At 35.7% G+C, this 27,319-nt stretch overlaps 1 protein-coding gene across 1 annotated transcript in view; it reads left to right on the top strand.

Moving 5' to 3' along the window:
* Senp7 (SUMO specific peptidase 7) overlaps positions 1–27,319 on the top strand; it is a 150,622-nt gene that overhangs the window by 47,224 nt on the left and 76,079 nt on the right. Inside the window, exon 5 of the mRNA XM_077795332.1 lies at positions 18,612–18,809. Coding sequence (XP_077651458.1) covers positions 18,612–18,809 — 198 coding nt within the window. The remainder of the gene's footprint in view (positions 1–18,611; positions 18,810–27,319) is intronic.

The raw sequence follows: 27,319 nt of genomic DNA, 5'->3' as shown, positions 1-27,319 counted from the left end.
GTAGGATCACAGGTTTGAGGCCAGTCTTGGCAATTTAGACAGATCCTGTGTTAAAATAAAAAAAGAAAAAAAAAGAAAGAAAAAAAGAGTTGGGAATGTAGTTCAGTGGTAGAGCATCCCTGATTTCAGTCCCCAGATAAGATTAAGTGCTTACTTAGTATATTGCCTAGTATAACATAAGTGCTCAATAATAAGAAGCATGAATAATTATCATTATCATCAATAATTTATTTGATCCACATTGAATTTTTGTTATTCCATTAGATTGTTTTTTGTTCCATAGGTCTGTCTATGAACTCTTTTTCCTTGCATTTTTTAAAAAGTATTTTTAATTGTAGATGGACACAAAACCTTTATTTTATTTATTTACTTTTTATGTGGTATTGAGGATCAAACCCAGTATCTCACATGTGTGAGGCAAGTGCTCCACCACTGTGTACCAGCCCTTTCCTTGCATTAAAAAAAAAATCTTATTATCTGTTTAATTAATCTGTGACTTTAACTAGTCTTTACAATGCTCTTCCAGGTTCTGCATATGTTGTAAAAATGTATCATACACAAATTTTAAAAAATGAGAGCCTTACAGACATCATGTAATTGGATCATATGTTTTTGTCCAGTCTGCTAAACTGTCTTTATATTGATGAGTTTAATCCATTATCTTTTTTCTTTATTGGTTGTTCAAAACATTACAAAGCTCATGATATATCATCTTTCATACATTTGACTCAATTGGGTTATGAACTCCCATTTTTACCCCAAATACAAATTGCAGAATCACATCGGTTACACACTCACATTTTTACATAATGGCATATTAGTGACTGTTGTATTCTGCTACCTTTCCTATCCCCTACTATCCCCCCTCCCCTCCCCACCCATCATCCCTCTCTACCTCATCTGCTGTTGTTCAATTCTCTCCCTTGTCCCCCCCTTTCCCCTCACATCCTCTTCTATGTAATTTTGTGTAACATTGAGGGTCTCCTACCATTTCCATATGCTTTCCCTTCTCTCGCCCTTTCTCTCCCCCCACTCGTCTCTGTTTAATGTTAATCTTTTCCTCATGCCCTTCCTCCCTGTTCTGTTCTTAGTTGCTCTCTTTATATCAAAGAAGACATTTGGCATTTGTTTTTTAAGGATTGGCTAGCTTTGCTTAGCATAATCTGCTCTAATGCCATCCATTTCCCTGCAAATTGTATGATTTTGTCATTTTTTATTGCTGCGTAGTACTCTACTGTGTATAGATGCCACATTTTTTTTATCCATTCATCTATTGAAGGGCATCTAGGTTGGTTCCACAGTCTAGCTATTGTGAATTGTGCCGCTATGATCATTGATGTGGCAGTATCCCTATAGTACGCTCTTTTAAGATCCTCAGGGAATAGTCCGAGGAGGGCAATAGCTGGGTCAAATGGTGGATCCATTCCCAACTTTCCCAGGTATCTCCATACTGCTTTCCAAATTGGCCTTACCAATTTGCAGTCCCACCAGCAGTGTACAAGTGTACCCTTTTCCCCACATCCTCGCCAACACTTATTGTTGTTTGACTTCATAATGGCTGCCAGTCTTACTGGAGTGAGATGGTATCTTAGGGTGGTTTTGATTTGCATTTCTCTGACTGCTAGAGATGGTGAGTATTTTTTCATGTACTTGTTGCTGATTGTATGTCCTCCTCTGTGAAGTGTCTGTTCAGGTCCTTGGCCCATTTGTTGATTGGGTTATTTGTTATCTTATTGTTTAATTTTTGAGTTCTTTGTATATTCTGGATATTAGGGCTCTGTCTGAAGTGTGAGGGGTAAAATTTGTTCCCATGATGTAGGCTCTCTATTCACCTCTCTTATTGTTTCTCTTGCGGAGAAAAAACTTTTTAGTTTAAGTAAGTCCCATTTATTTATTCTTGTTATTAACTCTTGGGGTATGGGCGTCCTATTAAGGAATTTGGAGCCCGACCCCACAGTATGTAGATCGTAGCCAACTTTTTCTTCTATCAGACGCAGTGTCTCTGATTTGATATCTAGCTCCTTGATCCATTTTGAGTTAACTTTTGTGCATGGCGAGAGAAAGGGATTCAGTTTCATTTTGTTGCATATGGATTTCCAGTTTTCCCAGAACCATTTGTTGAAGATGCTATCCTTCCTCCATTGCATGCTTTTAGTCCCTTTATCAAATATAAGAAAGTTGTAGTTTTGTGGATTGGTTTCTGTGTCCTCTATTCTGTACCATTGGTCCACCTGCCTGTTTTGGTACCAGTACCACGCTGTTTTTGTTACTATTGCTCTGGTATCGCTATACCTCCAGATTCACACTTCCTGCTTAGAATTGCTTTTGCTATTCTGGGTCTTTTGTTTTTCCATATGAATTTCATGATTGCTTTATCTATTTCTACAAGAAATGCCGTTGGGATTTTGATTGGCATTGCATTAAACCTATAGAGAACTTTGGGTAGTATCGCCATTTTGATGATGTTAGTTCTGCCTATCCATGAACAGGGTACATTTTTCCATCTTCTAAGATCTTCTTCTGTCTCTTTCTTTAGGGTCCTGTAGTTTTCATTGTATAAATCTTTCACCTCTTTTGTTAGGTTGATTCCCAAGTATTTTATTTTCTTTGAGGATATTGTGAATGGAGTGGTTTTCCTCATTTCCATTTCAGAAGTTTTGTTGCTGATATACAGGAATGCCTTTGATTTATGCTTGTTGATTTTATATCCTGCCACTTTGCTGAATTCATTTATTAACTCTAGCAGTTTCTTTGTAGACCCTTTTGGGTCTGTTAAATATATTATCATGTCATCTGCAAATATTGATAATTTAAGTTCTTCTTTTCCTATTTTTATGCCTTTAATTTCTTTTGTCTGTCTAATTGCTCTGGCTAGTGTTTCAAGAACTAAATTGAATAGAAGTGGTGATAGAGGGCATCCCTGTCTTGTTCCAGATTTTAAAGGGAATGCCTTCAGTTTTTCTCCATTTAGGATGGTGCTAGCCTGAGGTTTAGCATATATAGCTTTTACAATGTTGAGGTAAGTTCCTGTTATCCCTAGTTTTTCTAGTGTTTTGAACATAAAGGGATGCTGTACTTTGTCAAATGCTTTTTCTGCATCTATCTAGATGATCATATGGTTCTTGTCTTTAAGTCTATTGATGTGGTGAATAGTATTTATTGATTCCCATATATTGAACCGGCCTTGCATCCCAGGCATGAATCCTACTTGATCATGGTGTACAATTTTTTTGATATGCTTTTGTATTCGATTCGCCAGGATTTTATTGAGGATTTTTGCATCCAAGTTCATTAGAGATATTGGTCTGTAGTTTTCTTTCTTTAAAGTGTCTTTGTCTGGTTTCGGGATCAGGGTGATGTTGGCCTCATAGAATGAATTTGGAAGAGCTCCTTCTTTTTCTATTTCTTGAAATAGCTTGAAAAGTATTGGTATTAATTCTTCTTTGAAAGTTTTGTAAAACTCCGCTGTATACCCATCCGGTCCTGGGCTTTTTTTGGTTGGTGGTCTTTTGATGGCTTCTTCAATTTCTTCCTTTGTTATTGGTCTGTTTAAATTGTGTGTGTCTTCCTGACTCAATCTGGGCAGATCATATGACTTAAGAAATTTATCGATGTCTTCAGTATCTTCTATTTTATTGGAATATAGGTTTTCAAAATACTTTCTAATTATATTCTGTATTTCTGTAGTGTCTGTTGTGATCTTGCCTTTTTCATCCCGTATGTTAGTAATTTGAATTCTCTTTTTTTTTCTTATTGTTTTTTTTTTTTTTTTGGATATAGCAGGTGAGATATTCCATTTATATAAGACAAAATGTAATCACTTTTTCTGTTGTACTATGTTAGGTTTAGATCATCAGGAAATGCTTTATCTTAATAACTATTCGTTTGGTACCAACTTCCCTGGGTCACATGGAGTTTTCAAGCTGGAAGATATCTAGGTGTTTATATTTACCTGGATTAAAAACTCATTTCAACTCTACATGTTGTGAGTTGTGTAAAGGAAAGGAAAACCCAGTTTATATTTACAACGAGAAGAAATCCAAATATGTAATTAAAATATGAAATATTCATTAGGTTTTAGGAAGTTCTAACATGCAGCACATTGTTGAGTTCTTCAATCAGAAACAAATAAGATCTGTTTTTTTTTCATTTCAATTGAAGCTATAAGGCAAACAGAGATGTAAATATCCATGTTTCATGTTTTGCAATCCAGTGTATATGTTCTGATCTTCAAACTCACTGACTCATGAAAGGGCAACCATAATGCTTTATTTATGGAGACAGAGAAATTAGTAAACAAATAATGGGACTACACACTTTCTCACATGGCTAATTTTCCATGTGTGCAAATTGGGCCCTCAGGATGAGTCATCTCTCTAGGTTTGCTTATCTCAGACGGTTGACTGACCATCAGCTGGTGAGGACTATGATTCCTGTCTTCTTAGAACACTTAGGCTTCTTAGTTTTTATATATCATTATGTAGTTTTTCTTTTTTTTCATTTTAGTTTTTTCAATTTTTTCAATGTTTTTTTTTTGTTTCAATTTCGTTGATTTCTGCTCTAATTTTAATTATTTCTTGTCTTCTACTACATTTGCTGTTGTTTTGCTCTTCCTTTTCTAGGTTTTTGAGGTGTAGTGTGAGTTCATTTATTTGTTGGTTTTTTCTTTTTTTGAGGAAAGAACTCCAAGAAATGAATTTCCCTCTTAATACTGCTTTCATTGTGTCCCATAGATTCCAGTATGTTGTGTCTATATTGCCATTTGTCTCTATGAATTTTTTTATCTCCTCCTTTATGTCTTCTGTAACCCATTGATCATTCAGTAACATATTGTTCATTTTCCATGTGGTGTAGGGTTTTTCCTTCCTTCTTTAATCATTGATTTCCAATTTCATTCCATTATGATCAGATATGGTGCATGGTATTATCTCCACACCTTTATATTTACTAAGAGTTGCCCTATGGCATAATATATGATCTATCTTTGAGTAGGATCCATGTGCTGCTGAGAAGAACGTGTATCCACTTGATGATGGTTGATACATTCTATATATGTCGGTTAAGTCTAGGTTATTGATTGTGCTATTGAGTTCAATAGTTTCTTTATTCAGCTTTTGTCTAGAGCATCTGTCTAATGGTGAGAGCGGTGTGTTGAAGTCACCCATAATTATTGTGTTGTACTCTATTTGACTCTTGAACTTGAGGAGATTTTGTTTTATGAACGTTGCAGCTCCATTTTTTGGTGCATACAAATTGATAATTATTATGTCTTGTTGGTGGATGGTTCCTTTTAACAGTATATAGTGTCCTTCTTTATCCCTTTTGATTAACTTAGGTTTGAAGTTGATTTTATTCGATATGAGTATGGCCACTCCTGCTTGCTTCCGAGGGCCATGTGAGTGGTATGATTTTTCCCAACCTTTCACCTTCAGCCTGTGTATGTCTTTTCCTATCATATGAGTCTCCTGAAGGCAGCATATTGTTGGATTCGTTTTTTTGATCCAGGTTACTAGCCTATGTCTCTTGATTGGTGAGTTTAGGCCATTAACATTTAAGGTTACAATTGAAATATGATTTGTACTTCCAGTCATGTTTATTTATTCATTTATTTTAGTTTGGCTAGTTTTTACTTTTTGGTTATTTTCCTCCCCCTTTACCTCCTGCTGTTAATTTTGGGCACTATTTTTCAATTCCTCTTCTTGTAGTATTTTGCTCAAAATGCTTTGCAGTGCGGGTTTTCTGGCTGCGAATTCTTTTAGCTTTTGTTTATCGTGAAAGATTTTAATTTCATTGTCAAATCTGAAGCTTAATTTTGCTGGATACAGTATTCTTGGTTGGAACCCATTATTTTTCAGCGTTTGAAATACATTGTTCCAGGAGCTTCTCGCTTTTAAAGTCTGTGATGAAAAATCAGTCGTTAACCTAATTGGTTTACCCCTGAATGTAATCTGCCTCCTTTCTCTCGTAGCTTTTAATATTCTCTCCTTGTTCTGTATGTTGGCTATCTTCATAATTATATGTCTTGGAGTTGGTCTATTACGGTTTTGAATGTTTGGGGTCCTGTAGGCTTCCAGGATTTGGCAATCCATTCCATCTTTCATCTCTGGGAAGTTTTCTAGAATTATTTCATTTAATAGGTTGTCCATTCCTTTGGTTTGATTCTCTATGCCTTCTTCTATCCCAATGACTCTCAAATTTGTTTTTTTTATGACATTCCATATTTCTTGAATAGATTGCTCGTGGGATTTAAGCATCTTTTCTGTGTTTACTATATTCTTTTCAAGTTGATAAACTTTGTCTTCATTATCTGATGTTCTGACTTCTACTTGATCTAGTCTATTTGTAATATTCTCGTTTGAGTTCTTAATTTGGTTTATAGTTTCCTGCATTTCTAGGATTACTGTTTGATTTTTTTTAAGATCTCTATCTCCTGGTAAAGCTCGTTCTTTGCCATTTGAATTTGTTTGTTTAATTCATTTTCAAAATATACTTTTATTGCTTGGACTTGGTGTCTCATATCTTCTCTAATATTCCTTTCCATCTGAATTAGGTATGCCTTGAGTTCTTTCCCTATCCCTGTTTCTGATGCTTCTAGGTCCTCCTGTAGAATTAAGTTGTCCTGCATTGTTTGTAATCCTTTTTTCCCTTGTTTTTTCATGATGTTCACGCTACTTTCCAGCTCTATTTGATTGCTGTGTTTCTGCTCTCTTCTATAAATTTGGTTTGTTTTTTTATATATCTGTTGTCTCTCCTTTGTGTTGGTAGACTATGCTTGCTAAAGTGGATTCCGCTGGGAAGGAATTCCGACGGCCGAGCTCCAATGACGTCACCTCTCTGCTATGGTGGGCCCCAGGCTCCTTATTGGGGTGTCCGAATGGAGGGGTGGGACTGGACCGTCTCTAGTTGGTTTCAGCTCCCGGACGCCGGCAGCCGGGCGGTCTCCAGCCGCCCAGTTGCAGCGGCAACAGGCAGCTGTTGCTGGTGGGCGGGCTATCTCTAGCCGTCCAGTCGCAGGGGCAATGGGCCAGCTGTCGCAGGCGGGCGTGCGGTCTCCAGCCACACAGTTGCAGGGGCAATGGGCCGTGCTGGTGGGCAGGCAAGCTCTAGCTGCCCAGTCGTGTTGTCGGTCGCCGTTGGGGGGTGGGGGAACTCCAGCCGAGAGGGCCTGGCCTCTAGTCCCCTGGTTTCTCCTGCTAGTCCTGGTTTCTCCTGCTAGACCATATTTCCCCTGAGTGATGCCTCTAGGCAGTTCAAACTGTACTCTGGGCCTGCCGTTTGTTGGGCGTGGAGGGTGGCTATTGAGACCCCCCCCCCTCCCCGCACTCTATTGTTTTGATTTTTTCCACTTGCCCCTCCCTCTGCGCTGGCAATACAGGTTTTGTTTTCCCTGATGATGGGAGGGGGAGTTGAAGGTCAGGTGTCTCTAGTTTTCCCTGCATCTTTATGCAGGCTTGCTCTGATAATCCCTTCCCCTGAGAGCCTAGGAGAGATTTTATGCGAATTCCCCGCTGTATGGGAGATGAGCTGAGTAACACGCACCTGTTTTTTTGTTGCAATCTGTCGGAGAGTGGGGGTGGTTACTTCAGCTCTTCAAGATGGTGGCCGCTGGTTTCCTTTGTGGAGTTTCCGTTGTGGGGGATAGAACTGTCCCGTTTCCTTCCCCGTCTGAAATCCCGAACTCAGCCCAGGGCTCCGTGAGTGCTCAGGTGGCAGGATTCCACAGAATCTGCAGTAATCTCCCTGCTTGCTGGTCACTTCTTGGCGGCTCCCCGATGTCTGTAGCCGCGGGTCGGGCCGCACGGATCAGTCAGCCCGGATCTCTGGTTGCACAGTTGGCTCGTGTATGAGAGTCAATTACCGGACCTCGGTGCTGGAAATCCTTCCTCTAGGTTTCGGTGCACCCCCATTTTGCTGTAAGTTCCTAACAAGATAGTTTTTTGTTGTTCTAACTCGTTATTCACCCGCGCAGTGGCGCGGTACACGGGGTATGATATACTCTATTTGCGGCCATCTTGGGCTAATCCATTATCTTTTAAAGTAGTTACTGAAAAGAAACAATTATACTTTTTTTGTTGTTGTTGTTCTGGGTCTTGGCACTTGCAAATGCCAGCTACATGCATCCCAGCCCCTTTTAATTTTTTTTTAAATTTTGATTTTTAAATTTTGAGACCAGTTCTTACTGTAAGCCTTCTATATTTGGATGTCTATATCTTTTCTGAAATTATTAGGGAACTTTTCTGTTTTCTATGGCCTTACCTTTTTTTTTTTTTCTCTTTTGGGTAGTCCCCAAAGGGCAGATATTCCTTGTTTAATGTTATATAATTCAGGATATAAAGGTCATTTATATCCTGAATTATTTTTTAATGAATTATTTTTTAATTATTTATACATTTTCTTTTGGATCTCATTGAACTTTTCTTTAATCATTTTTTAAAGGTGTGTGTATATATATATATATATATATATATATATATATATATACACACACACACACACACCTACACACATGCATGCACACACACACACCTACATTTTACTTATAGTTAGACACAATACCTTTATTTTTATTTGTTTATTTTTTATGGTGCTGAGGCCAGTGCTTCGTACATGCTAAGTGTGTGCTCTACCGCTGAGCCACAACCCCAGCCCTTCTTTAATCATTAAAAAAAATTCTTTATAAAATATTTTGTCTCTGTTGATTAATTTGGGGATCTGTTTCTAAGGATTTATTCTCTTTTGGGGGAGTCACAGTATTTTTTTTTATATATTTTTTATGTTCCTGCATTGAGATTTGGTATATCAGTTATCCCTGTCACTTTTATGGGTTAGCCTTTTCTCACCGGGGGATGGTGATAGCTTTTTTACTAAGTGACTTTCTTCTGAAGAGGTATCTTGGGGTATTCATTTGTTTTATAGTGTTGACTTTGTTTCCAGTTGAATGCCATAGTGTTGTTTCCCCATAGCTTCTTTGACTATGATGAATGACTTTGGGCATGGTATGTTCTATGGTTAGTTGGAAAGATCCACTGTCTCTGTGGGCCATTCAAGAGTGAGGAAACTACAGCATCTCAGGAAGGTGTGGTACAGACAACAGAGGGTGTGGGGTGGTAACCATGTGGCTATTCCTACACCTGGGTGATAGAGGTTTCCTGAGGCATTGTTGACAGTAACTCTTCTACTGGAAAGGTTCTCTGGCACAGGCAGCTCTGTTTATGGTGAGGGTCCGAAAGCACTTTTCTTCTAGCCAGTCAGTGGTGTAGGTCAAGATACTTCATGGGCAGATGTGATGATGGGAACTGGAGCATCTCCTCCTCTGTGGAATTCAATCCTAGCCCTGATATCAAAGAGTAGTCAGATGAGGTGCTGGGACAGGATGATGGTATGAAACAAATAGATGTGGTGGTAGTGGGAACTTGGTGTTTGTCTTTGTTGCTTTGGTGGCAGTGTATGCTTGGGGCCTGGTTGGTGACTGCTACTACTGGTTTTTCTCTCAGCCTTGTATGTGGCAATGCATGCTTGGGGGTGAGATGATGACTGGAACTGTGCATTTTTAGCTTAGACCCCTTCAGTTGCAGTATAGAACTTAGAATGGGGCTGTGACTGGAGGCATGGCACAGTTCCTATTGGTTTGCTTTGGCCTCATGTTCCTAGTGCCTGATGATTCCAGAGCTGCAGAACAGCTTAGAGCTTTCTGCATACATCCCTGTGGATGGAGCAGCAGGAACAAACAGGTTTCCTCCTGCCCTGTCAGCAGCAGGCATCTAAGAATGGCAGAGTCAGGAGGGCTGGCAGGAACTGTGTGTGTGCCTGCATGTCTGCATCCAGTCCTGGCACTGGTACAAGTCTATACCCAGCTGTCGGGTACACATGGCTGGCCATGCCCTTTTTTCTCAGAAGGCAAGAAAGCACCCTGATCTCCTGGTTCTTGAGAGCTGCACCTTCTCTTCTCATCTGTCACAACTACCTGTTTCTTACAGCATAGGTCCCAGGGGTCTTTTTTTTTTCTTTTTGGTACTGGGGATTGAACTCAGGGGCACTCAACTGCTGAGCCACATCCCAAGCCTTGTTTTGTATTTTATTTAGAGACAGGGTCTCACTGAGATGCTTAGTGCTTCGCTGTTGCTGAGGCTGCCTTTGAACTCACAATCCTCCTGCCTCAGCCTCCTGAGCTGCTGGGATTACAGGCGTGTCCTACCATGCCTGTCCCCAGAGGTCTTGAGTCACTCACTCTGCTGGGTTAAGTTTGGTCCCAGGTAGCTATCCTCCAAGTCAGTGTAGTGGAATATCTGTGGAGTCCCAGAGATAGGAATATGCAGTGGTTTCTGAACCCCTAGTGCAGCATGAATTAATACAGTAACTCATTTCTCAGTATGGCTCCTGGCTGCAGCAGCTTAGGGGTTCACTGTAATATGATGTGAGATTCTTTTACAAAGCAAGCTGCTATACACATTTTATTTTACTTGTCTAGGTGGACCGTAAGCTTTTGAGGACTGTGGAACTTTTCAGTAGCTATGATACCCAGCATCCACACTAATAGAGTTTGCCAGGACTCTCCTTTTCATCCTTACCTTTATGAAGAGTTGTCTGTGGAGTTGGGGTGGCAGGTAGCAGTTTTTTTTTCTTTCTGTGCTGTCTTCATTGGACTTTAACTCTTACAAGGTTCCAGTGTTTTCTCACATTCACTCACCTCAAAATGCAGTTCTGTACTTGTTACTTTGGTTCTTCTTTGTGGAGGAAGAGGTGTATGCTGGTGTCTCTGTTCAGCTATCATGAATCCCAAAACATGCATTTTACTTGTACATTCTGATGAGTTTTAATAGATGTGTACTCTGTGGTAACACCACCACCACTACAGTCTGTGGAACATAACTAATGCCTGAAAGACTTTTCATGTTCTCCTTCCCATTTGTTCCCCCAAGACACCCCCTTCACCACAGTCCCATGCAGTCACTGTTTACTATATGTCACTGTAGATTAGGTTTATCTTTTCTGAGTGGCAAATATATGGAAACATATAGTATGTTTAATCTTTGTGTATGGCATCTTTCTTTAATCATAGTATTTTGGAGGTTTGTCCATGTTGTTGTTGTATGTATAAGTAGTTCATTTTTTATTACTAATTAATATTTCATTGTATGAAAACATTGTATTTTATCCATTTACATTTTTTATGGACACTGGGTTGTTTCCAGTTTTGAGATTTTAAGAATAAAACTTTCTGTACCTGTTCATATACAAGTGCTTTTGTGGACATATTTTTATTTCTTTTGGATATCTAGGAGTTGGATCACTGGGTCATATGGTAAGTGGATTTTTAACTTTGTAAGAAACTGACAAGTTGTCTTCCAAAGTGATTGTGTTATATTACATTCACACAAACAATGTAGGAGAGTTTCAGTTACTCTACACCTCTGCCCACACATACCTTGTTGGCCTCTTTTATCTTCATTCTTTCTAAATAGGTAGTAGTATATTTCATTGTGGTTTTAATTGCATTTGCCTAATGACTGATATTGAGTATCTTCTCATGTATTGGCCTATTTATTGTCTCAAAAGTGTACACTCTTTTTTGCTCTCTTTTGTTTTTTGTTTTTTTTTTTTTTAATGCCAAGAATTGAACCTAGGGGTGCTTAACCACTGAACCACATCATCAACCCTTTTTATTTTGAAACAGGGTCTCACTAGGTTGCTCAGGGCCTCACTTAATTTTTAAGCCTGGCTTTGAACTTGCAGCCATCCTGCCTCAGCCTCCCGAGTTGCTGGGATTACTGGCATCCTCCCTTTAAGAACAGAATAAAACAGAACCCTTTATTTTGAATAACAGAAAAATAAGATTAATAACATTTTTTTGTGTGTGCATATTGTCCTTTCATAAGTCTTTTCTGTAAAGTAGCCAATTTTTATTGCCCATTTTTTGAAGGTAAAAAAGTACTTAAAGCAAAATTATGAAAAAAAAGAAATGAAAACAATGCTTTAATCCCAACTGTGTTTCCAGAGTAAAAAAGTAGGTCTCCAGGTCTCAAAAAAGTTTTTATCTGATTTATGAACTCAGATAGCCAAGTAATGTATTTAAGTCATAATTATACATACATTGAATATAAATATAAATTACTTTGTTGAAAAACTTAACAAAATTTGAACTTTTGTAGAAAAATAATTCATGTTCATTTTATTCATAGGCAAAAAGAAACCTGATTTTTTTCTTTTCTTTTTAAAAAATATTTTTGTGCCTTATTGATGGACTATTTATTTATTGTTATATGTGGTGCTGAGAATTTAACCCAGTGCTTCACACATGCTAGGCAAGCGCTGTACCACTGAGCCACAACCCCAGTCTCTGAAACCTGATTTTTTAAAAAATATTTATTTATTTATTTTTTTAGTATTTGGCGGACGCAACATCTTTGTATGTGGTGCTGAGGATCAAACCCGGGCCGCACGCATGTCAGGCAAGCGCGCTACCACTTGAGCCACTTCCCCAGCCCTGAAACCTGATTTTTTCTAATGTAGTTATACTGAATTTTCCTGCAATTATAGATTTTCACATATATAAAATAGTGCTAAGGAGGAGATATAGTACATTTATTATTTTCTAAGAATGCTTATTTGGAAGAATCTGAATAAATGGATCATTTTCCTTATAAATGCAATTAAATGAGGTGAAATGATTTAGAGAGTTTACAAAGGGACCTTTTAATAAATGGCCAATTAGATGATGCTAAGAAAGCCAGGGACAAATAATGGGAATGGTACACATGTTGTTGAGTCTGTTTATGTGTCCTTTACCTTTTTACTGACAAATATATAATTTACCAAAAAAATGAATAAAGGTAAGCAGTTAAATGATCATTATCTTTAATATATTTTTATAAGGCACGTATATTCATTTAACCATTTTTCAGGTACCAATTAGAAAACTACCCCAGAAGTTCTAACGTACCTTTGTAATCACACTGCCTGCAAGGAATAGCCTTAATTGGAAACTTCCACTTTCAAGCAAGTAGTTACTTTTATTTTTCTGAATAGTACTGCTTACTAAGTATGTATCTCTAAGTACTTGATAGTATTGCCACCAAAATGTGTAATCTTAAATGCTAAGTTTAGATTATATTTTGTCTGGAGTGAATGCTGTTCTTAAGAATAAAATCTTAAGTTTCTATTGTAATATCCAATGAAATTTTGTAGATGTTGTAAAAATTAAAAAATTTTTAACCTTAATTATTTGAGGAAAAAAGACTGTAACTTATGCTGTACAATATTTTATTAACCAAATAATAGTTTTTCAAACATGAAATAAATATTATTTAGAACATGAAATAAATATTTCCCCAAAGATGCTAACTTGCCCTTCTCACTTAGAGTTTCACTATTAGAATAATCGGTGAAATTACCAATGATGTGTCATTTTCTTTTTTTTTTTCTTTTTTTAAATATTTATTTATTTATTTGTTATTGGCGGACACAACATCTTTGTTTGTATGTGGTGCTGGAGGATCGAACCCGGGCCACACGCATGCCAGGCGAGCGCACTACCGCTGGAGCCACATCCCCAGCCCCAAGAAGGCAATCTTTTTATCTTTTTTTTTTCTTTTTTTTTTTTTTAGTTTTCGGCAGACACAACATCTTTGTTTGTATGTGGTGCTGAGGATCGAACCCGGGGCGGCGCGCATGCCAGGCGAGCGCGCTACCGCTTGAGCCACGTCCCCAGCCCCTTCTCTTTTTTTTTAATATTTATTTTTTAGTTGTAGTTGGACACAATACCTTTGTTTTATTTATTTATTTTTATGTGGTGCTAAGGATCGAATCCAGGGCCCCGTGCGTACTAGGGGAACACTCTATGACTGAGTCACAACCCCAGCTCCGATATGTCATTTTCTAATGTAAATTTTTATTTGGATGAATGAATAAAAAATGTTTTTTCCAATTGAGTATTTTCATATTTAAAATTATTAAAAAGTTTACTATTTGAATAATAATTTCCATAATAATTGGGTAATTAGGTCATTTCATTTTTCCATTAGACTAAAAGTACCTTTATATGCTCTTAAAGTTTTACATATATTTTTATTTGGTTATTTAGAATTTTAATTTGTGCATTCATAAAACTTAATATAGTCTAATTTTACCTGTGTAAAATATCTACTCATTCCACTAGTCAATCGATAGTATATACTAGGTTAGCATGAAATATTTACTAATCCTTAAAAAATATTTTGCTTTATATATATAGTATTCGCTTAATATAGAAAACAGAAATAAAAACAAGTAGAACACAACTAGCAACCCTTAAAATTTAAGATAGGAGACTTTTAGATACCAAGTAACATTCTGTTAAGTGAATATATCATGATTTACCGAGCCATTCTTTTGTTGCTAGGCATTTAAGGTTGTGTTTAGTTTTTTTTTTTTTCCCCTTTTCTTTTCACTGTTTGGGGATCCAACCCAAGTCCTTGTGCGTGATAAGCAAGTGTTGATCACTGTGCTACATCCCAGTTTTGTTTACTTCTCTGATAAATAATACTGTGGTGAGTGTGTTGTGCATAAGTTTTTACTCCTGTATTTCATATTTGCCTTCATTTAGGACTCCAGACATAGAATTGTTTAATCGAGAGTGCACTGAACACATATATCTCTCATCTAGTTTCTCCATTTGTTAACATGTTGCCATATTAGGCATCTCTGAATCTTTTACACATATGTATAAATTGGTATCACATACATACATGTATACATGTACATATGCATAAACATACATATACATTTGGGGGGGAATCATTTGAATGTAAGTTGCAGACATCATGCAACTTTATCAAGCATTTTACTTCTACATACTTGAACTTACATTTCTGAAAAACAAGGACATTCTTACATAACAACCATAATACACTATCAAGGAAATTAACAATAATTTCATATCATCATCTACTATGAAGTCCACAGTCGGAACTCCCTAAATGTCCTCAAAATGTCTTTTATTACATCTAGGATCAAATTGAGATTCATGCATTGTATTTTGTTATGATGCCCCATTAGTGTCAGTTTGGAACAACTCCTGCCTGTTTCTTTGCACCCCCATTGCCACTTTTGACTCTGATATGGAGGGTTTTTTTTTTTTTTTTTTTGCCTTAGCTGGGGAATAAACCCAGGGTCTCACACATGCCAGGTAAGCATTCTGCCTCTGAGCTATGTCCCCTAATCCCATGTCATTGAGTTTTGAAGAGTTCAAGTCAGTTTTCTTATAGACTGTCTTACTTTCTGTATTTTCAATATTTTTGTGATTCTTTTATATTTTTTGGCAAGGATACTTCATAGTTGATATACTTCTTCTTTTTTAAAATATCTTGTTTTATTTGTAGTTGGAAATAATACCTTTATTTTATTTTTAAGTGGTGCTAAGCATGTGCTAGGTGAGTGCTCTACCGCTGAGCCACAACCCCATCCCCTGATGTACTTCTTATTGTGCATATCAGGGGACACATAGTGTATGACTGTCTCAGTGTTGATGGTTCTGTTTTTGATCACTTGGTTAAGATGATCTCCCCATCATTAGTGCCATTTCCTTAGCAATGAGTAATCATCTATAAACTCAGTGCATTATTTGCATTGTGCTGACATCAAAGTGACTGGGTACTGCTGGCAAAACAAAAGAAACAGTATATTTGTAGCATTATTAATTCTTGATTATTAATCTCAGTGGAATTCCTTAACTATAAGACAGTCTTTTGTGCCTCTCTAGTAAACTTGTATTTCCCATCTTCACAATGATTATTTGAAACAGTTTCTCTTCTCAAACCTATATTCTATTACCTTTCATATCACTTTTAGGAAATGGTCTGTGTTGCTTCTACTTCCTAGAAGATGGAAAGGAGTGCCCCTTCTCTCATAAACCACTATAGAAGAGCAGTGAAGTATACTGGCAGTGGAGTTGGGAGTGGTTGTGGATTTTATTTTCACCATTTCTTTTTCTGTTGTCTACCCAGTCACCTCAACTGTGAAAGAATTATCTCAGAGAGTAGTAGTAAATGAATCAACCAGTGTAAAATGCTTAGCAAAGTGCTAGATATATATTAGCATGGTCAGTAAATATTAACTGTTTTTATACTGTTTCTTAAGAATCTTATTGTGGGAATTATTCTGTCTCTTATATCTTCAACTTTTCCTACTTCATTAACCTCTTCCCATAAATGATTAAACTTATGTAGATCTTTCCTATTTCAAATTAACCAACTAACCAACCAGTAACAAGCTAAAATCCCTTTCCTGTATACCACATCTTCAGCTCTTGTCCTATCTCACTATTTCACAGTCATATTTCTTAATATCTACATTTGCTGTATCCCTCGCTGCCTTTCTCATTTACTTATCCCACTGTCTTCTGGTTTTGTTTCTACAGTTCCATTAAAGTGCCTCTGATGAAGTAAGCAATTCTCTCTTTGAATTAATTTTTATTCCTGTTTCTCCTTAGTGCTTTCATTTCATTGTCTGTAAAAAGATCAAAATGGTCTTTTAAAAATGCAGTTCTGATCTTACTTCTAAAAACTAGTGAATTTCTATTATTGTTCATATAAAGTCTCAAATACTTAATATGGTCCACTGTGTCCTGCCTAATTGCCATTCTTATCTCATACACATTTTCTTTTCACTCTAAGTCCTTGAGCTGGGTAAATTGTTTTAATTTTCATACAAACTTTACTGAGAACATTTGTGTTTTGTCCCTTTTTTTTTTTTTTTTTTTTGGTCTTTTTTCCATTTTCCACCTGTTTCCTTTGGAGAGTGCTTAGCCTTCTTTAACACATTAGCTTTAGGGCCATGTTCTAAGTAAAACCTTTCCTGATTTGAAGAGGTGTAGCATTTGAACTTCTCCTTCAAATGTTGTAATCACAGTTGTAATTAAATATGAATTGAGTTATTCTCTGGAATGTAAGCTCCATAAAAGCGAGAATGCTATCTTGTTTATTGCTGATTCTAGGTCTTACTAGCACAATTGTTTTGCTTGAAGGTGTTCAATAAATATTTGTTGCATGAAGTATTATTAATTCATAGAGGTGTTACTCATCTCTTTATTCCTTATAGCTTAGCCTCCCCCCCCTTATTCTGCATGTTTGAAGTTTCAATGCATTCTGTAGAAGTTCTCCTTAGAATTTATTCCCCTCTTTTCCTAGATGATTTGGGAATATAATCTTAAGTACATGTTGTGAACAGATGATTTGTTTTTTAAGATTTCCTGTTTTATCTTGAAAATACATGAGAATTTTGCTTGCTGTTTCTTAATATTCTTGTGTTTGTTAAATAAACAAGCAAAAAGTGCCTATAACTGCTTACTAGGGAATAAAATTTCTGATTAAATATCTGGTTATTTCAGTTATTTCTTATTTGACATTGTTTAAAGTCCACTATTAGCCTATTTATATCACTCACCAACTATATTTCATGGTTCCAGAACTGAGCATACTTTTTCAAATACTGTCACCACAAAGACATATTGTGTCATATCATATTGCATATGTGATAAGGCAGATCCCTGAAACGGCTTGTATTCATCAGGCTTCCTTTTGAGATTGGCATAATAAAGGTTTTAAATTTACCCATTTTAGATGGCATTAGAGTAGATTATGCTAAGTGAAGCTAGCCAATCCCTAAAAAACTAATGCCAAATGTCTTCTTTGATATAAGAAGAACAACTAAGAACAGAGCAAGGAGGAAGAGCATGAGAAGAAGATTAACATTAAACAGGGACGACAGGTGGGAGGGAAAGGGAGAGAGAAGGGAAATTGCATGGAAATGGAAGGAGACCCCCATTGTTATACAAAATTACATATAAGAGGAAGTGAGGGGAAAGGGGAAAAAAACAAGGGGGATAAATGAATTACAGTAGATGGGGTAGAGAGAGAAGATAGGAGGGGAGAGGAAGGGAGGGGGGGATAGTAGAGGATAGGATAGGCAACAGAACACAATAGTCACTGGTATGGCAGTATGTAAAAAAGTGGATGTGTAACCGATGTGATTCTGCAATCTGTATACGGGGTAGAAATGGGAGTTCATAACTCACTTGAATCAAATGTATGAAATATGATATGTCAAGAACTATGTAATGTTTTGAACAACTAATAATAAAAATTAAAAAAAATTTACCCATTTTTGAAAAAAGGTAAAATTAAATCTATATCTTAAGACTATGTAGGCTGTAGATGATGTATTATTTACCCCTAGTTTTTATAATGTTTTCTGCTAAAATAAAAACAAATTTTTAGCCAGAAAGTGGTTCCTTTTGTGTTGAGATTTACAGATATATATTGTCCTTCTACTAGCAGTGTGAATAAGTATGGATGGGTTGTCAGGAATTCAACAGCTTACACATGTGTGACCACAATTATAGTTTGCCTGTCAGAATTCTGGTGAAAATCCCAGTTTAAATGAAATAGCCATACTTTTTAATGTGTATTTGAGAATGGTGAGGGTTTTTTTTAACTTAACACTATTTGCTACTATAATTAATTGCTTAAAAATCTGAGATTTAGATTTCCAAAGATTAATAATTAACAATTTGTGATAAATTCATGTATTATACAATGTTTAGTATGGAATGTATTAATTATTTATGTGTGTAACAGGCAACTCAAAGTAATGTTGACGAATGTTCTATGGACGGATTTAGGACGAAAATTCACAAAGACCCTACCTAGAAACGATGCTAATTTATATGATGCCAACAAGGTACAATCAGATTCATTGCCTTCGACATCTGTTGACAGCATAGAGACATGTCACAAATTAGAACCTCTTCATCAAAGCCTTAATTTATCTGAAAGGTATGTTGTTCAGTATTGATTTTGTTCAGCTTACCACATTTGAAATAATATAAATCCAATACTCTTAAAAATATGATTGTTGGAAATAATATGGAAGAAGATCTGCATATACAGGTATGCCCTGGTCTAAAGCAAATCTTGAAACTTTGAATCTTCATTTAGATGTTGGTTCTGTACTTCACTAAATCGACTGACATGGAGTTATATTTAAAAATGAATATCCTTAGTACATTTAACTTATTTATAATAATTTAATTCATGTATATATTGTTTTAGTATATTATATTACAATATAAAACGAAGATATATACACACATACATTTGTTTACATATAAGATATATACACACAAATGTGTATATATCTATTTCTTGTTTTCAAAAATATCTTTTTTTTTGTCAGAAATGAGTTTTTAGAAAATCTTTAATCTGAACTAGTGTAACACATTATATAAGAACTACCATTTATTAAAACTTATCGGAGGATATAGGCTTGTTTCCACTATGTTTTTTTTTTTTTTACAAAAGTATAAAAAGCAGTTTCTGAAGTGAGCTGTACTCTTTCTGCGCTCCTCAGCTTCCCAAAGCGTCTTACTGATGGCTGTGGTTAACCCTTTCACAGAGGGGGAAACTGAGGCACTGAGGTAATGTTGCACCAATTATTGTAGGGTGCACTAGTTAGGAGTTGCTCTTCTCTGACTGGCCAGGTGGAAGGTGGTGGGAAAAAAGGCTTATTGAGCTGTGGGGAAGGGGGTCAATCTTGAGCGGGGCAGAACAGATCTGTTTGGTGCCCCCTCCAACCTCTGAGTGAGGGAAGGGAATGGGAGGACCATGACATAAGTGGGGAGATGTGGAAGTCTAGAAAGAGAAAGCCTTGGAAGAGGCAGCTGTCTTGCCATCTTTGGAGGAGGGTGTAGTAAAGACCGTTGCTGCAGTGAGAAAGCACTGACCCAGACCTAGTCAGAAACCTCACTGTAGTAATATTTGTGGGCAGCTGGCATGGTCTTCCAGCCAGCCTCCCAGAACTCAATGATCTCTAGCAGCAGTAGCTGGGCCAGGGAGCTAAGGCCTATTGGAAGCAGGAGCCTATCCCAGATCAGGACAAAGAGCTCATTCATGCACTCACTGCCCCTTCATCTTCTCCAGCTGCTTCCCAACCCAGTACAGCTGCAGCACCAAGCAGTCTACCTTCTCCTCCTTGCTTAGACTGCAGGCTGGGCTAGCTGGAAGAGATAATCATAGATGGGGTTCATTAGTGCCATCATGGGCATGTTGTTCACCTTTGAGTGCTGTCTTCAGCAGCTGCTGTGTCTGTGCATCAAAAGATTGGATCTATTTGGCTTCCCCATGACCATTTAGCCCCAGCAGCTCTTTAATGGTCTGGGATTAATGACAGCACCTGCCACACCTGCCTGTTTTCTGCATCTTTAACATACCTTTAAATGTTATTTTATCTGAATCCTCACTACCTTTGATTTTTTTGGACTTTCCTGTATTTTACATGCATTTAAGAAATGGATATGATTTAAAAATACCACTTCCAGGCTTTAGTAGTAAATATTCAGTTTAATTTTGAAAACTAAGAAGACCAGTTTTGCCTGTGGTTTTCTAAAAAGATTGTATGTGGAATTTTGAGCTAAACACAAGGAAGTAACTCTAAGAATTTGTGATCTATAAAATAATATTTTTAATATATCTTGCTAGGCGTGGTGGCACATGCCTGTAATCCCAGTGACTTGGGAGGCTGAGGCAGGAGGATCATGAGTTCAAAGTCAACATCAGCAAAAGTGAGATGCTAAACAACTTAGTGAGACCCTGTCTCTAAATAAAATACAAAAATGGGGCTGGGGAATGTGGCTCTGTGGTCAGGTGTGCCTGAGTTCAGTCTCTAATACCAAACAAACAAACAAACCAACCAACAAAAACTATATATCTCCATTTGTTTTTAGCTCTTAAATAAATATTTTTGGGGGGAGGCACTTTATTTTCAATTAGAAGAACCTGCTATTGACTAGCCAGTGCTTAATAATATATGAACTTTAGTCTGGATGACAGTATATAAGTGTTTTAAGTGGAAAAGATTGTTAATTTTGAAGAGTTATTTTAAATAAAAGTAGCACTTTTATCAAAACTTCTAAACTTGCTTAATAAGGGTAAAACCAAAAAAAGTTTAATAAGACTTCCCTTACTAGATGTTTCCTAATGTCGAGGTAGCTTTCTAAAAATACTGTTAACCTTAAAGATAGTTTAATATAAGTAAGTTTGAAGCATCTTGCTCTCATTCTACTGGATTTTAGCAGTTTACCCACTTTGTACAGGAGAACTAATCTCAAACTGTGCTGACAGATGTAAATAAAGGAGCTAGTTAAAAGAATGATCATATCTTTGACTCTTTTGAAAGGAAGCTTTAATTCTTCTGCAAATGACTACAGATTTTTCAATTCTTTTATCCCATTACTGTTCTTTTTTTTCAATTAAAAGAGTGTGGTGTTCCATTCTCTCTGAAGAATAGTTTTTCCCATAAAGAATTGTTAGCCTCTAAATTATGTGTTTGTGAAATTTAAATATTACATGAAGTAAAGAGCCCTAATAAGATTTTAATTTTTTTCCTGTTTAGTTAGTAGAATTCAGTTAGTCCAGATATCTTAACTACAGTCCATATATCCTAAACTTAGCTTGTTTTACATTGAAAACATTATTTTTATTCTCTTCTATCCCCTTACTATTTGAGTGAATGCCTTGCTTGTATACCCAGTTTTGCAAATTAGAACTTGGGAATTGTCCTTTTTTTTCTTACCCTTATATCTAGTTATTTACCTCATGTTGTTTTTTTCTTCTAAATTCATCTTGAAATAATTTCTTCATCTTTACTGCCAGTACCTCAGCTCAAGTCCTAATAACTTTGTGCTGTTGTTACTATAACATTAAATAGATGAGGCTTCCTGTGCATACTTTTTCTTCTTGGCATATTCCTTTTGTCTTTGTCTAAGTATTCATTCTAAAAATCAGGTCTTACTAGTGACTCAATGGTTTAACATTTTTCTGTGATTCCATGTAACCTTCAAGATAAAGTTCAAACTAGTTAGCTTGGTGCACAGGTCCTTAAGATGATTCCCCTTTGCTTATCTCTATCTAGCTTTGTGTCTTTCCACTCTTCTACATTTACAGAGTACTTCAGACTTAGGGAACTATTGGTTGTTCATTGAACATATAATGCTATTTTATGCATTCTGTTTTTCTCTTATAAATAATCTCCTTTTCCTTTTTACTGGTTTCTCTTGGTTTTGAACATTGAACTCACATGTCTCTTGAGAGCCCTCCTTGAGTCTTGTCTTCCATAATTATATTTGATCTCTTTGTCTTGCTAAAAACCCTCTTCATATATCAGCATTCATCACACTATATTGTGATATTTAGTTTCTCTAACAATGAACTTCATAAGGGTAAGAACTATATTTTATTTCTTATTTTTCTTTGTTCCTAATATAATAGTAGGCTCATACTAAATACTCAGTACAGGAAGTTTTTGTTTTATTTGGTATTAGGGATTGAACCCAGGGGTGCTTTACTACTGAGTTTCATTTCCAGGCCTTTTTGTGTTTTATTTTTGAGAAGGATTTGACTGTTATTTAGGGCCTCAACTGTTTCAGACATCTTAACTATGGTCCAGATATCCTAAACTCAACTTGTTTTACATTGAAAACATTATTTTTATTCTCTTCTATCCAAGTTTCTGAGGCTGGCCTCAAATTTGTAATTCTCCTGCTTCAGCCTCCCAAGTTGTTGAGATTACCCGTATGTACCACTGTGCCCAGCTAAAGGAAGCTTTAATACATTTAACTATAGGTCTTGTCTTCATCTATTTTCCCGGAATAAAATTTCCAGACATTTTAAAATCTGTGTCCCATTAGGGACATAATATACAAGGCTTCTGAAGAAGTAAACTATGTTTCTTGTGCTTTCATCAATTGGCACCAGAAATTGTTAGAGAAATATAAACATTCATATGCAATGTATTTAAATATCATTAAAAGGGTTCCTGCTATTTGTAATTTTTCTAAATGTAAAAATGAATTTATTGTTTTTCTTTAAATATACATGTGTGTGAAATTTACATATGCTTACAAAATTATATATTCCAGCTGAGCATTGTGGCATAGGCCTGTAATTCCAGCAGCTTGGGAGGCTGAGGCAGAAGGATTAAGTTTGAGGTCAGCCTCAGAAGTTTAGTAAGGCCCTGAGCAACTTTGCGAGACCTTGTCTCAAAATAAAAAATTAAAAGGACTGGGGATGTGGCTCAGTAGGTAAGCAACCCTGGATTCAATCTCTGGTTAAAAACAAAATTCCAACAAAAGCAAAACTCCCCCGCCCCCCAATTTAAAAACCCCAAACCATATTCCAGTACTAAAATGGAAAACTTTTTTAATAATATGATATTCCTATTCCCTTATGATATTTCTTAAGCCAGTAATATTCTAGGTGAGTGCTGATCTGTTCATTTAAGATTCAGAAAAAAAAAAAAGATTCAGTTGGTACAAGGAAAATAAGCTAATTTAGAAAATCTGTGAATATCTTTTAAAAAATTATCCAGAAATTAAATCTTTTCCCTACGTACCTTAATGTTTTGATTTAGAAGGTATATTTTGAACTAAGAATACATTTATGAGAATCCTATTAAAATGCCATAAATCACAATTTTAGAAAATCATCTATGTATAATTATAGCAAAATGAAACTAAATTAATATCATATTTTTTTGTGTGGTACTGGAGATCGAACTCAGTGCCTCATGCATGCTAGGATAGTGCTCTACCATTGAGCTTCATCTCCAGCTCTTATAATTTTTTATTATATTACAGCTTTATTAGCAGATACAATTGTTATCTTTCAACAAGGACTTAATTTCTTTAAAAAACTACTCTTGGAATGAAGTTGCATATTAATAGCTCTTACTAGTTTTTCAAAGTTTCCTCCATTTATTAAATTGCCTAAATCATGGTTAGCTTGCTACTTAAGCAGGGTACAGTTTGAGAGAAAAAGCATAAAGAGGCACAATTACAAAAATGGAATTATTTTCAGGCCAGCATCATTTCTGCTATTTCTCACTGCATTTCAAAATTTCTTTCTTCTTTGGTTTATTATATTAAAGATATTTTGAAGTGTTGTTTCATCATATTAGTAAATAGAGTTAAGCAAATTGTATTTTATATTACTTACTGACACTGTTTACACTCTGAGGAAAATTTTTCAGATTGAAATAATATGAGAGATGAAGTATATACATTTATTTACTTCAATTTCTCGTGAACATTTGGAATTTTTGACATGCTAGCCAGCCCTAGAATATCCTTGGCAATGCTAATTTACATATTTGTATTCCAAAAGATAGTTTTGGAACTGTGAGTATAATTATCACTTTATAGATTTGTATTCTCTAAGGTTGTCACTCTTTGTTCCTTTAAGGTACCTATATTAGATATGTTGTCAATAGGCGATATAAGGTATTTGGGCTATGGTTGGTTGTGTGTTATGAAGAACTGAGTATATTATAGTCATTGTTCAATTCTATACTTCTGGGAGGCAGTTACTGGAGATTTAATCCAGAGACACTTTCTTTACTAATGTACTACATTCCCAGCCCTTTTTATTTTTTATTTTGAGATAAGATCTTGCTAGGTTGGTTAGGGCTTTGCTAAGTTGCTGAGCTTGGCCTTGAATTTGAGATCTTCCAGCCTTAACTTCCTGAGTCACTGGGATTACAGGTGTGTGCCACTGCCCCCAGCTAATTGTACACTTTTTAAAAACATATTTTGATAAATATTGTAGAACATAATAAATTGTAACAGTTAATTACTATTTGAAAAGGTTGTTTTTAAAAGGTTGAGTAAGACTTCAATAATATGAAAATTAGTGTTTCTATTTGTTACTAATCTAATATGTGCCAGGAGTTGTGCTAATTGTTTTAAACCTGCTATTTAATCTCAACTGTGTAAAGTAGATGTTATTTTTCCCATTTTAAGGATGAGATGATCTATGCTAGGAGGCAGCAATTATGCTAAGGAACTTACTTAGGTGGTAAAATAGTTATTTTACCAAATCAGAATTTGCATCAGTGCTTCTCTGATTCCAAAGTCCTTGCTCTTAATTTTGTGCCATACTGCTTCTCTTTACATTTTTACTCTTCTACATTTTAAACTTTTTCTTTTTCTTTTTTTGGTACTGGGGCTGAACTCAGGGGCAGTTTACAACTGAGCCACATTTCCAGACCTTTTAAAAAATATTTTATTTATAGATAGAGTCTTGCTGAATTGCTTAGAGCCTCACTAAGTTGCTGAAGCTGGCTTTGAGCTCCTGATCCTCCTGCCTCAGCTTCCTGAGCTTCTGGGATTACAGGCATTGCACCACTTAATCTGGCTGAACTTTACCATTTCTCATTAACAAAAAGAATTACACTTCACTACATATTTTATGTGTTACTTAATTTATTAACCTTTAAATGTTCAACTTATTATTTAAGTTTTTCCTTTGACATCTTTTTACAAAGTAAGTGTTTTCATGGACATGCTGAGATAATGTCTTGAAACTTCTGATAATTTCAGGGTCCTCACGGGAACTTTATGGATGTACCTTCTACTGCAGCTTGGTATATAATCTTTTCAAATGATTTTTGGTTGAATTTTGAATTTTTTTTTCTCCTCTAGGAAGAAACTTTTAACTCTTTGTTTAACTTGGAACGTCTCTGGTTCTTTTTTCTTTTTCTTATTTCAAATTTAGTAGTAAAACAAACCATACAAGAATTGGATGATCATTTATTATTCAGAAAAGAATTCCAAATGTTCCCTTTCCTTGCTGGTTTAATCTCAACTGATCAATTATTTTCAACACTTTATTTAGGCCTAATCTTCTATTGACTCTAAGTCCCCTCTTTTAGAGAAAAAGCTTATTTTAGGAACTCAACATTTAAAAACATATTTAAATTATGCTATAGCCAAGTATTTAAAAAGAGATAATAGAGGATAGTTGACATTTCTTTGATGTGTCTCTTTATATGCCCTAATTTTTCTCATTATTAAATATTTAAATTTTTGTAGTATTTTTTATACATAATGAGCAACATTTAGAATTCAGGACCATAAAAGAATTATCATTTATTTATTTATTTATTTTGGTGGTGCTGGGATCAAAACTAGACCTCACTATTCTACCCCTGAGCTACATTTCCTGCCTAACATTTATCAATTCTTTTGTTATTTTACAGCATCAGATTCTTTGATCTCTTAAAAGTAAATAAAATTTTATTTATGCTGACATATTTATTTGGAAAAAAAATGAATCTAGCTTGAATAACAAGTCTCTCTGCTAATTTTTCTATTTTTTCTAAAGCATTGAAAATCACATTTGAATTTCCTTTTAGTGATACACTTTGTAACAGTACATAGTATAAAATCAAATAAAAGGAATCTTGAGATATTCTGGCTTTACATTGACCCCCATTTCTACTTCAAATTTAGTATTTTTAGGTAGAGTTATGTCAAGTCTATTAGGCATCAAGTATACAAAACAGATGATAGTACATAGGATCCTTAGAAATCTAAATTATGTCAGGAGGAAGATGTCTCTGCCTCCCTTATTCACGGTTAGAGGGTACACTATATGACAGACTTCCTTTCCTTTCTTCCTTCACAAACTCTTAAATTCAGGGAGTTGTATTTACTATGAGCACTTGTTTTTAGATTATATAATCATTGAAGCATTTCCTTTAATGTTGCTAGAAATGAATATTTCCAAGGGTTTCTTGAAGTATCTTTAGAAAAGCTCAGTTATTTTGAATCCTTTTCAAGTTAGTATTGAGGATTCAGTGTTTTGAAATAGAATAAACAAAAATCTCAAAAAAAAAATAGGCCCAATTTCTTCCACTATGAAGTGCTACTTATACTTGGGCAAATAGTTAACTTTTCTGAGCTTTTTATTCTTCATGTTTAGAATTGAGAACTAATCTAAAGTTCTTCTAAGGTTTTGAAATTTTATTCTGTCTGGGACATAGTAAAAAGAACACAATGTCTTTATATAGGGAAAATAAGCAGGGTACCTGTGAGTACTACAACAAATGTAACAAAGTTCAGTGAAGATTCCCATTTTCACTTAAACAAAAGTACTCTAGTTCTTTCTAAGTATATTGTTTCTCACAGAGTGTCAGTAAAGTATTGTTAGTGGCATATTAATAACAATTAAGGAGACATTTAATGAAGAGGCAGGAAAAACCTTAAAAATAGCAAGCAGGCATCTGTAGTCCTAGGTACTTGAGAGACTGAGGTAGGAGGATCCATTGAGTCCAATTGTTTGGGACTAGCTTAGGCAACAGTGAGACCTTGTCTCTTAAACAACAATTACAAAAACAAACAAACAAAAAGCAGGATAAATGGCTGGGAATGTAGCTCAGTGGTAGGGTTCTTGCCTGGGACCCTGGGTTCCATCCCTAGCACCATGATAACAAAACAAGACAAAATAAAAAA

Source organism: Urocitellus parryii, chromosome 2 (assembly GCF_045843805.1).
Source record: "Urocitellus parryii isolate mUroPar1 chromosome 2, mUroPar1.hap1, whole genome shotgun sequence".
Lineage (NCBI taxonomy): Eukaryota > Metazoa > Chordata > Mammalia > Rodentia > Sciuridae > Urocitellus > Urocitellus parryii.
Note: the sequence above shows the minus strand (reverse complement) of the source record. Positions and strands in the feature narration are given on the sequence as shown.